The sequence below is a fragment of the Cebidichthys violaceus genome, unplaced genomic scaffold (genome assembly GCF_023349555.1).
Source record: "Cebidichthys violaceus isolate CVI_PGR_0920_01 unplaced genomic scaffold, fCebVio1.0.p SCAF_23, whole genome shotgun sequence".
Classification (NCBI taxonomy): domain Eukaryota; kingdom Metazoa; phylum Chordata; class Actinopteri; order Perciformes; family Stichaeidae; genus Cebidichthys; species Cebidichthys violaceus.
The window spans coordinates 2521413-2534005 of NW_027176406.1; the positions used below are offsets into that span (position 1 = coordinate 2521413).

General features: G+C 45.0%; 1 protein-coding gene across 1 annotated transcript in view; it reads right to left on the minus strand.

The window, feature by feature from the left end:
- Positions 1-253: 253 nt before the first annotated feature.
- Positions 254-12593, minus strand: part of plekhh3 (pleckstrin homology, MyTH4 and FERM domain containing H3) — a 31215-nt gene continuing 18875 nt past the window's right edge. Inside the window, exons 5-13 of the mRNA XM_068718321.1 lie at positions 12174-12331; positions 9679-9802; positions 8412-8709; positions 6350-6557; positions 5992-6119; positions 5251-5371; positions 4339-4827; positions 3999-4190; positions 254-2645 (exon numbers count right to left, since the gene is read on the minus strand). Coding sequence (XP_068574422.1) covers positions 2475-2645; positions 3999-4190; positions 4339-4827; positions 5251-5371; positions 5992-6119; positions 6350-6557; positions 8412-8709; positions 9679-9802; positions 12174-12331 — 1889 coding nt within the window. The 3' untranslated portion in view covers positions 254-2474. The remainder of the gene's footprint in view (positions 2646-3998; positions 4191-4338; positions 4828-5250; positions 5372-5991; positions 6120-6349; positions 6558-8411; positions 8710-9678; positions 9803-12173; positions 12332-12593) is intronic.

Sequence of the window (12593 nt, forward strand, 5' to 3'; positions counted from 1 at the left end):
ACCACAGGGGAACGTTAAGGCACTTAGCAACGTTTGCTCAACCGGCCATTGTTTTTATCCAGAGACGCTTCCAGGGCAGGCTGCTCTCAGCTCTGCTGCTCTCAGCTCTGCTGCTGGAGCCGAACGTCAGCCTTCTAGAAAACGTCTGGTTGAAAACAATAGTCTCGCACTGCTTCGCTAGTCGAGGCACATTTTCTGAAAATGAAACAAAGGAAATGACGGCTGAGGCTACAAAACACTACTTGACACTAAATATGGTAAAATGGTGCTGTTTTTTTTTATTAATTACATACAGTATTTATAGTTTTTATTGCACTTTCAAGTTAGTTAAAAACAAACAGTGCAATTAACTATACACACACTCACATACACACACACACACACACACACACTACATTAAAAAGGTACCATGCAGCATACAAACAAGCTTAATACAAAGCAACAACATCGGCAGTTTGATTTATCTGCTTTTCAAACTTGGAGCTCGGAGCTGCCTGCAGCTGCAGTAGAAAAAGCAAAGAGCTGCTTCTGAGCAGGAGACGGGGCTGACTGTGCAATGACTCGTCAAGGCCTTTCATGGTGAGGCTGGTTATCGCATGGGGTGGTGTAGCAGACTGTACTCTAAAATGATATTTACAAAGCCTATCTACGGTATCAAAGTCTTAAACGGTAATCTACTACATTAAAATAAGGAGTACAACGTATACAACAGGATGTCTTCATATTTGACATTCGAGTTTAAAGAAAATTAGTAAATTTGAAAACAGTCAAATATAGATTGGGGGATTTTACTGCTTTGGGATAATTTATTGTTATAAAAATAAAATAAAAAATAAAACATCTTTGGTCCATGCTCAAACCCATGACTTGGCGAAACTTTGGCTTCACAAGAATACTCGAACAGTGAACACAAAGATGGAGCTACACAGGATTCACACATCTGAACTGCTTTTAAGGAGCAGAACCAAAAGCATTTATGGCTCTTGGTTAACCTTATATCAAAACACATCTGGGTCTGCATTTAAGACATAAAGAACAGTAAAAAAATAGCAAAGTTTGCATAAATAATACTACAAAAGCAACCATTGGCCTGATTAAAAAGGTTTCTGTTTAAATAGCAGGGGACTGATGTGGAACTGCATGGTAAATATGGCGTCACTTCTTAAATGATCCAGATCTCTGACTAAGGGTTTATGTGTACTCTGTTTGATTTCTTCCATTATATATATATTTTGTGAAAATAACAACAATAAACAGAGAAGCACCTGTTATTTTCAGCAGAGTAGAGCTGTATAGTATAGGAGGATAGTAACTGACATAAGCAAAATTATCCAATCAGTCAAGTGTTAACAAAGTTTCGCGTCGAGGATTACAGCCAAGACAAGCAGCACAACAAAGGACACAGGAGAGAATTTGGGAACAACGTATAAACAGCTCCACAATCCTTTGGTTTTCTGTGAGACAAAATTAAATCAGATCCTGTATGTGTAATCCAGGAAACATTTTTTCTTGATCAAATAGACAGACACACACACACACACACACACACACACACACACACACACACACACACACACACACACTGATAATCCCATCGGTAAGAGTCTAGATGGCAATGGCAGCCAAAGTGACTTAGCTACAGAGTTCAACATCTGTTTCCAGTTCCAAGTTCACATGGCTGACTGCATCAACAGTTCCAGGTAATGCAAACCGGGCTGAGACCTTATGAAAACGGACCGTCTCTGATGAACATGTCAGCATAAGGGCACGTGAGAGAGTGACTGAGTGAGTGTGTGTGTAAGAAAAAGAGAGAGAGAGACAAAGACAGAGGTGTGTGTGTGTGTGTGTGTGTGTGTGTGTGTGTGTGTCACTGAAAGTTCCCAACACTATTCCAGCAGTGCATGAGGGACGACTGCCTTCTAGGAAAGGCAATACAAATATGGCACACTTTGAGAGAGAAAGAGTAGTGTTTTCACTCTAAACCATACCTTCATGAGGGGGGTACCACAGTTTATTGTTGCCATAAGTCCTAACTGTGATGCCTTCTCTCCCAGATGCAGCAAGGCTCACGCCAACGTCTCACATTGTCGAGGGGGGGGGGTGTTGCCATGTAGGGTATCAGAGGTGGTTGCGTGACAGGATGGGGTGGAGGGTGTGTGACAGCTCATCAGCAACCGCATTGGTTTCTGTGGGTTTCTGACCTCACTTGCAAAACAGAACCCCCTTGCCTTCCCGTCCCGTCCCGACACCCCCCCCTCCTCCTCCATCGGCCAGCTCCTTCAGCTGGAAAGCTCAGCAAGGGTTTATTTTCACGGATGGGGAGCGAAAACAGCCCTCTCTTTGTTTTGGCTGCTGTGCCGTTCCCAGTGGAGGAGGCGTGGTGTCCTGAGGACCAGGGCTGGGCCTCATAGGGGCCACGTGGAGGAGGACGGTGGGGGGTTGGAGGTTGGGGGGTGTCCAGGTATGGGTCTCCTTCAAACTGGGTGCGAGGGCAGCTCCAGGAGGGTGTGTTTGTGTGTTGAGGCTAGGTGATGGAATCCCACCCCTGTGCTTTCTGTTATGGTGATGTCCGCATCTTCCCCTTTCCCTCGCTGGTGACGGATGGCACTGAAATACGCATTCATCAGCTGCATGATCTCAGTCAGCTGTGACAGAGAGAGAGAGAGAGAGAGAGAGAGAGAGAGAGAGAGAGAGAGAGAGAGAGAAAGAGAGAGAGAGAGGTCAGATTGGTGGCAGTCTCAGTGTCTGTCTGGCACTGTCACACAAGGGTGGAGACGGATGATGTCATCCAGCTGCATCCTCCAGAAGCCAAGGATGATGTTGTTTAGCAGAATTTGGAGGAGAGACACACACACACACACACACACACACACACACACACACACACACACACACACACACACACACACACACACACACACACACACACACACACACCTTGATCAGAAAAAAGAAGCATTACATGTACTTGGATATTTCATCACTTTGACATATTTTATCCAGCATCAGAAAAAAGTAAGTGCACTGTTGAGTTCATCTGTCTCGCTGTTACCCTGACCTTGGTGGACATGACCACCAAACCACCATAAGCCACTGTGACCATTACCCTTACTTTAGTCCTGCTAATGCTTGCCTAAACATGGTGTGTGAGAACATAGAGTAAAACAGTCTCTAAGTTTAAACCTACACCTACTCTTCAACTTTAACTGTCACCCTTGAATGAGCAGCAAATCTCGCCCTTAGCTCCAGGCCCAACCACAATCACCCCCTGCCATTTCGTTCTCTCTCTCTCTCTTTTTTTCCTGCCCAGTAGCTCAAAAGGCCTGCACGCTCCTGTTAGAGCAATATGAGACCTTAAGTTCATAAAAGTAGGAGCCTTACTGGGCTCCGTTTCAATTCGCCTGTGCGTCCAATAAATAAATAAAAGCCACTTTTGTGCCCCATGAGAGATCACAGAGGGATTTTTTGTTCCGCGTGGGAAGATGCAAGCTAATCTGCCCCGTGAAAGGCAAGATTTGTTCTCTGCTTAAAAAAAAAAAATGTCTGTTTGGAAGAACATCCATGCTTCTGAGAAATGTTGCCTAATATTTTAATTTAACCACTGCAATAAAACTCACCCCCCAGTTGCCATTTAATGCCAGGATGTTAGACTTTTGGTGGTTAACATCGGTTGGAGAGCAGGGGCAGGTTGTGTGCTCTCTATTTAGACCAAATTAATGAGTGTTTTTAAAGTGGGTCAGAGAGCTGGAGGAAGGGGGGGGGGGGGGGGGGGGTATCATGAGCAGACAGCATGCTTCTTTCACTTACTCTGCAGAACATTGCATGGTGATAAGGCCACTTGGCCCTGCACTGTAAACAAACTGAATCCTGACTACAGTGGAGATAGCTTGTGTCTAAGCTCAGTGGAGAAACATCTCCAGTAATTAAAAAAAAATAAAGATTTTACTTCCTTTAACCTTCAGACTGTACATGATAACCTGGGGCGTGAGCCACTATACCTTGGTGGTTTCAAACAGCAGATCCCGATCCCCAGCTGTGATCTTGAAGGTGTTGCTATCAGATACGCCGTAAGAACAGATCTGGCCATAAGGGAAGGACTCCAGGGCCTCTGCCTCTCCCTGCCGATACAGAGACACGGATGTAGCAGCTACACCCAACCACAGCTTCTGGGAAAAACTCCCTGTCGAACTCTGGGGGGGAGGAGAAGGTAAGCAGATGTCAGGACAGCTCACAGCTATGCTTTGATTCATCTCAAGAGTCCAAGTGACTCTTCAGCACTGAGGGAGTGAAAACCTTTTAATCCAACAATAAAACTAAAGCAAACCCCACAATACTCACAATGTAAAAGTCCACTTCATAAAGAGTGCATCCAAAGCCCGACCACTGCCGTGCAATTGTGAGGTAGGCAGCCATACTGTCCCTGCGGCTGTAGCCGGCCAGACCTTTCCAGCGCTCCAAGATGGATCCCATGACAGCTGCTGCCTCCTCCTTCAGCCGGCTCCGCAGACGCATGTCCTGCTCCACCTTCTGCTTGTGCGCTGCTATAGCTGTGTGGCTCCACAGCGTCCCTGCCAGAAGGCCCGTGGGGAAGCGCTGTGCCGTGGGGCAGTCCTGAGCCGCCACCTGGCAAGGAGGCAATGCTTGGGGCGCAGAAAGGGACATGACGACCCGAGCCTCTAGCATGTGACCTGGGTAAAGCTCGTCCAGAGGAGGGCAGGGGGCATGTGTGCTGAAGTCACCCATCAGACACTGAAGCCTCAGGGAAGCTAAGGCCTGCAGGTCCTCATCACAGGTTGGCAGCTGGCCACGCACCACCATCTCATGGCACTGCAGAGCAAAGGCCAAAGTGAGGACAAACAGGGAGAGACTGAACAAATTTGTCAGTTATAGCCTCAGTCCTGCCATCAATCCCTTCTACCCCACCTTGTTTTATTTTGTCCCATAACTCATTTATGGGAGTCCTCAGGAAAAATGTTCTAATGAAGCCAGTGCTGGCTGCCTTTTACCCCCTCTGCACTACAGCCAGTGCTCTTAGTCATGCTTTTTTATGCCCTGTGCTTTATTGCAATCACAGCCTATAAGACGTTAATGATTGTTAAGTAAAACGTAATAATCCAATGAAATGCGAGGAATGAGTCACGGCTGAACAATGAATTATATCTCATTATCAGCACTGAAATGGCCTCTCATACCAAAGACACTCTCCAAGGAGGACTCTGCCCTTTGAGGCCTTGTGTTCTGCTACATTACCTGCTCAAAGAGGAAGAGATACTCAATGCTGTCCACTGATATGCTGTCAGCATCCAACAGGCAGTAGAGCTTGAAACACAGTTTCCATTGGGATTTAGACTCGGACTCTTTGGTGGAGAGGCTGCACAGAAGAGACAGAAAGTGAACAAATTATTTAAAAATTAAAAGTCTAGATGTTAATAGGTTACAAGATATTGCCTCCTCAATGTGTAATAATGTTGTTTAGTAACGTTGCGGTTTATTTGTTTGCATTTTTTCTCTGTCACCCAGAACTGTGAGCACACAGATGTCCAAAAAACCGAACAAAAACAAAAGGTCCCTTTTATTCCAGCTGGATGCATTATTGTATAATTTGAGACTTTGCCTTGTGCAACCAAATGACATCAGCTTCAGCTTGGCTGTTCAGCGACTGGCTGAACAGCCAAGCTGACAGAAATAGTGACACAAGTCCAGTTTCCCAGTAAGGTGTCATGTTTGACCAACAAGACCAGACAAGGTCACCAGTTATCAAGGATACTGGATAACGCTCAGCATGGGAATTGGACAAGCGAAGATAAATATACAATCCACCGCTCTGTTGGCATTCATCTAAGGGGTGACACATAGATAAGAGATTCCTGCCAGACGGAGACAAAGTGTTTTGATAGCGTGTCTGTCTACTTGGTTTTATTGTGTCTGACTTCCGCTGGGTGTCTGTCTGTTCTGTTTTACAGGGTGAAGACGGACAATCACTTTTCAAACCTGGTCAGGATGTCTGCGATCAGAGCGCTGCCAGCGACCGGCTGCTCCCACAGTGCATTCTGCTCGTACAAAGCAAACGTGTTTTTGCTCTCCTGCAGGCCGAGCTTCTCCTGCATCATTCGAACCACCTGGTGAGGGGCAACAGGAAGTGCGTTGAAAGGACGGGTGGACACACAAATGGTTACATTTTAAGAGGTGAAAACAGACGAGGCAGAAATGCAATTTCTGTTATCATCACGGTTAAGTAATGTCACTAGATGCCAGATTATGCTAGAAAGTTTTGAACAGGAACGCGTGAGAAGCTGAAAGATTGAGAAAGTTGTGCTTTACAGTGGAATACAGTTAAATGTGCCCAAACCTCATTGGCCGTAGTGTGCGAGCTGATGAAGAGCTGGCAGGATAACGGGCCAGGATAGTGCACAGTGCACAGCATCTCCTGTCTGCTCATCAGCATCTGGATCTCCTCCCAGGATGGCACACACTCCCGACACTTGGTCTTCTCCAGAGCCTCGCTGATGAAAGACGCATAGTTATCCATCTCAGACTCGGGACTCTGGCTCTGAATCCTGCAAGAAAGAGTGGGAGTGAGACGGGTGGATACGTGTCGTGTGTGTGTGAGCGCATTTATACTTCCTACATATTTGCCAGCAAAAATGATATTCAATACTAAAAAGGGAGAACTTGTTAATGCTCGAGATGTTAACAGTGATTAAAAGTCTGTAAAGTGTTATGCTATGATTATGGACTTTGCGTCATCCTTTTAATTTAACCGAGTTCTTTATGTTCTTTGAGCTGGCAATGCTCGAGAGTCAATGAGGCGAGGAATGACAAATGTTCTCACTTTAGCTCTTAGGACTTAAAAAGGCTCAACATCCCGCAATCCTTCAAAGAAAAGGAAAACGGCAAAGAAAACATGTTTGACTTTGGATAGCGCACGAAACAGGAAAAGGTGTTTCCGCTCCTGTGAACCGGAATGACCCGCCACTTCCTCCCAGTGGAGTGTCCAGGAGTGGTAGGTGAGTGTGTGTGCTGTTGTTTTAAACGAGGGGACTCGAAGGCAGCGGACACATCACACTCCAACTGGAGCCTGAAGTGTCACACACTTTGCGCAGTGTGAAAGGTGTTAAATACAACCTGATGGAATTATGAGCTCAGCCCTGTGTAAACAAAGTGAAAATAGGAAGGAAACAATCATATTACGACCGCCTCAAAAAACACGTAACAGAGGACAGAGAGGGGAGCAAGAGGGCCTCAAACATTCTGCCAGACATCGAGAGGCCCTCTCATTCCCTCCAATGCCTCGCTCTCTCATAACTATATGGCCACAGGGTGGGATTTACCCCGCTGAAACATAATTAGGAATGTTCCACTGGGTCTGCGTGATCCTTCCTATACCCTCCTGTCTTCACCCCTCTCTGCTCTTTCCTCCTTTCTTGCCCCCTCCTCTGCTTTCTTTCTTCTGGCCAGTTCTCTCTGACAGCAGACATTCCCTGGGGGGTTTTCTCAAGGGTCTGGGGGAGTGGAGGAGGGTTTCTGGGCTCACTTCCCAGCTCCAGTCTTAGTTCTGCCCAGCTGCAGCCTCAGCACAGATCCACAGAGTGAGAGAGTGCGTGAGAACGATGGCAATACGCATCAAAACACACAGGCAGCGAGTTCCACGGTGTCATTATGAATCGCCATTGCATGCAACCGTTATATTAGCTAGAGGGTGATACCCATTACAGACATATTGATAGAAAATGTTTGTGGTTTGATGGTATGGCGTAAGACAGAAAATTTGGAGCAGGAGATTAGCACTGTTAATAACTTAGATTAGCATGCATGACAGAGGAGCTAATTCAGACCTGTAAATCCAGCCCTAAAACACTGGATCTGTCTGGGGAACACGCTAACAATGTTAAGGCATATCACGCTACTATATCTAAACTGGTGGTCCATGGTGCTGGCGCCTGCTTTTTGTCCACCGTCTAGACCCCGTGTTTTCCCTGATACTACACACTACTGATTCACCCTGATGGAGTATTCTTATGGGACTGGGATTGCATCTTGTTGCTACAACTTGACTTGGATCCCGATCATGCAAAATCATTTTCATTAATATAAAAAACAAAACATCGCAATATTCCAACTGAGGTTTCTATTTCTTTAAACTGAAGGATTCACTGTTGTGTTTTTTTCCACCTGCCTTCAACAAGTCATGTTTCCCATTGGGATAAATCAGAGCCAGCAAAAACAAGAACATTTTCCATTTTTAATTACAAGTAGGAGATGATGTAAACAGCTTTCCCAAGGATTCATCTATGCTAAATCCAACCTAAAACTGAAGACAAACTGTGGCCAGTTATTGATTTTAATACTTACAAACATTAATGTCAACTGTATTACCTCCTCAAAATTTGAGGATCCCTTTAGTATCTCACCTCTTGAGGTGGAATCGCAGGTACTTGAGTACAGTGAGCCCAGGCAGGAAGGTGCAGCTCATGCAGGTGAGAAGCTGCCAGTAGCGGAGGTGTGCGGCAGTGTACGGGGCAGGGGTGTAGCTGGTCTGCTTCACTAGCTGGCAGTAGACCTCGTCGCGGAGAGGCCGCAGGTCCAGGCAGGTCTGCAGCACACCCTGGATGATGGGAACCGGCTCCCGTGCCGACTCCAGCTGCTGCAGGCAGTTGAAGAGCTTCACGGCCTCCTCACGCACCGAGCCATAGCCTTTCCCACTGTGGTCTGGAGAGAAGAGAAGCAGTGCAACATTGTCTTATACTCTGATTTGATTTTTCTTTCCTCCATTTTTCTTTTTAACATTTTGTTGTGTAAACATTAAGTTGCAGCAGACGTTTAAGCTATAATACTATAATTTATTACATAATAGTATATTATTTATTACATAATATAATATTGTTATTGTATTACATAGTATTAAATGTGTTTTTTTATCTTTTTGTTTTGTGGTGTGCCCCTGTTTGCACTTGTTTTACTGAAACAGCCAAGCCAAGAAAGGTCCTGCATTGCATTGTGCTAAAAGCTGCCTCTGAGCAATTCAAACAGAACAGTTATTACACATATTTCCAATTAGCAATAAAAGCCTTGAACAATAGTTACAGTAAAGGGTCGCTAACTGGATAGACACACAGGCTTGAGTGGCCCGTTTCAGCAAGATAGCAGAAATAACTGTTTATTTAGTCTTACAACAGCGTCAAGGAAGACTCAACCATCACCTCTGAGATCTAAACCCACTAAAATTCCAAGCACTTAGTTGCCTGTAAAACTATGTTTACCATTATTACCATTTTTACCTGCAACTTAGTTTTGTCACGATACTGGCATTTCTAACTTCGATACAATACCTTCGAAAATATTGATATTCATTACTGTGTTCAATAAAATGGTGAAAAATGGACACAACATTAAAGCCATTCAATTTTTACATTTTTAAGTGTGTGTGTGTGTGTGTGTGTGTGTGTGTGTGTGTGTGTGTGTGTGTGTGTGTGTGTGAGTGTGTCAACTTCCTGTCGGAGGGACAAGAGCGCAGAAAGCGCAGCTGGAACCCGTGTATCGTTATGCTGAAAATTTGTTTTGAAACCGTTGCAAATATTAAGTACTGATATGTATCAATACTTCAATATTTTTTGAGAACACTAGTGCAACTTCAGACTAGCCATGATAATACCTGATGGGTAAATGTTAACTACTTACATGTGTGCTCCAGGCTGCCATAAGGGAAGGGCAGCAGAGGAGCGTACAGGGGGCTCTGGGTGTACTTCAAGATGGGATTGTGCTGGTAGATGTGCTCCACTACCTCTGGGTTGAACTTATTCTCCTAGAGCACACAAGTGAAAAAACATTGTGACGATAACATCAATAGACACAGTAAAAAAAAATAACTTTCATCTGCACTCAATATGCCTGCAGGCAAGCTGGAAGCAAGTCAGTGAGCGGGTGATTGAGCATGTGTGTTTGTCTGTCCGGGGTGACTGGGGTCGATGTGACCAGGGTCACAATTCAGCTCTGGCAACTTTCAAAGCAGCATGAAGGTCAAGTGATGACCCAGCAAACCGCACTGGCACGACTGACACGTTATATTTTATCTGCTGGTGTCAATGAGTTTAGTGTGCGTGTTTGTGTCTTTCATTGCCTATGTGGATAGATGCCTTCCAGTGGTACAGATGGCTTCCATGCTACTGCCCTCTAGCACCTGTTGCTCATTAGTAACGTTGCCACTGCTCTGGATCCCTTCTGTCTCTGCACACCCTCAAACCAGCCGCCCTTTCTCTCTGGCTTCAAGACAAGCCCGCTTACCCCCCCTTCTTAGTGGGGTAAAGTTGACACATTCTTCTGAAGTGTTTGGTGCACAATAGTGACAGGCTTGTCTGTTTCAAATGTGGGAATGAGATGCTGCCCTGTGGATCTTGTGTGGCAGGATACAGCACAACATCCCAGATGAAATACTTGCACTGTACGTACATGGTTAGGCCCATAGACTGTCTCTTATTCCCTTTGGTCTTCTCCTGACACATGCAGTAGTTTGACATTTTGTGGAATACGTTTATTCTCTTTCTTGACAAAAGCTAGATGAGAGGATTAATGCCACACTCAAGCCTGCATGGTAGATATGAAGCTACAGCCAGCAGCTGGCTAACTTAACACTATAGCACAAAGACTGGAAATGGGGAAACATCTAGCCTGGAAGCCGATAGCTTCAAACATAGCATGCAGACATGTGAGTGGTATCAACCTTCTCATCTAACTCTCGGCATGAGAGTGAATAAGCAAATTTTCCAAATTATCAATTTGTATAATTCTCATTTATAACAATTTGTCTTGTCATTTCTATAAGATATATGACAACATCATGCTCACCGAAGAAATTGCTAAGATCTGGTGATACAGCAGATTACAAGGGCAGTGGAGGCAAAAAAAAAAAAAAAAAAAGCTTTCAGATGATAAAACAGAAGGCTAAATTATCTAAACCGCTTCATTTGCAGGTGAAAGCAAAATTATGTGCACCTGAAATGTCGCTGATAATATCTCAGTGCACAGAAAATTATAGTCGGTCAGAGTTGGGCCAGGAAGTCTGTATGTTAACTGTGATGGATATTTACAACACATTTTAGGCTATTCATTTCACACTTTGTTTGTCCTTTGTCTCTTAAATACGGTGTGAGATTGACGACAGGGCAGTTCTTCTCCATTTTTCTCTCTTTCACACATGGCCTCTGGCTGAAGGTTTAAGGCTAACACTGCAATCCCTGCTCTCCCTTGTGTCTGTGGTTGGAACATGAATCTATATTTTAAAAGATAAGAGAGCAGTCCTGTTCACACAAAGCCTCTCTTGTTCATTCTCTCTTTGATTTTTGCAGCAGCAGTTCTAATCTCACACTCAAGAGGGGAAATACCTCGCCTATTTGAGAAAGTGTGCCTTTGTGTCAAGGTGATGGAGTAAGAAAGCAACAGACTGAGAGACAGTGTGAGAGAGAAAGACCGATGGCGAGACTTCAGGTGGGAAAAGCAAAACAATGAATGAGGTGCACTTTAAAAGCAGGCCCACCAGGCTCATCCAAATTACCAACTTGGCCCCTCCTGGCGAAGCAGACAGGGGCAGACGGAGGCAAGCAGATTAATCACTTTCTTTGAGATTAGAGACTCTCGTTGGGAGATTACCAAGAAAGGGGGCCAGGCAAAGGGCCGCTTATCTGTCCCTTCTGCTTCACGCCAAGCCCTCCTCCAACCTCCTCTGCCAAAACTGCCCCTCTCTTCTCCTCAGAGGCTGCAAGTCGAGTCATCTGTCTGCTCAATGAGATTCCAGCATGCTGTGTTCTCTAGCAACCGCTGGTCTAAAAATATGGCTGTCCCTTATAAATACACTTCACTCTCCTTCCATATGAGCAGGTAAAGCAAAAAGCATTCTTCTCAAATCCCACTAATCAAACATTTTCTGAGCACCCAATAACTGGAACTAACTTTATCTTGAAATGACCTCTCTGATTCAGGTCTGTTATTATGTCCTGTTCCAGTGTGGTGGAAATAAGATGAGATCATTCAAAAGAGAAAGACAAGCAGGGAAACTTTGGACTTCAGTGCTAATGGGGCCGTGTGGTTTCCATGGTAACATAATGGGGGGGGAGGGGCACTGTATGTGTATGTTTTTTGTGTGTGTGTGTGTGTGTGTGTGTGTGTGTTGCGTGGCCCACCTCAACGTCTCGAATCAGGAGCTGTGTTGGTGTTTCCACTGGTGCTTTGGTATCAATGATTTTCTGGATGGCACATGCCCAGTGCACAGCCTCGTTGAAGTGCTTGGTGTATAGCCTGTAGCAGTGCTTCCGCCCATAAACTGTGATGCTCCAGTGGCCTGGAAGAAACGCAGAGACACAAAAACAGAGCATTTTATATGATGATTGGCACTTGAAATTCAACCTGTACTTCATCTGAAAATTAAATGTAAATGGGGAAGAGAACTGTGAATGGTCACAGTTGCATGAGACACCCCGCATATCTGGTGTGAATCCCTCTCCCTGACTTCCTCTCTCGGTTTCATTGAGAATCAAAGGTCAGCCTGAGAGGAACCTCAGACCATGCCATAACCAAACAAAATCAGATATTCCATCGATGAG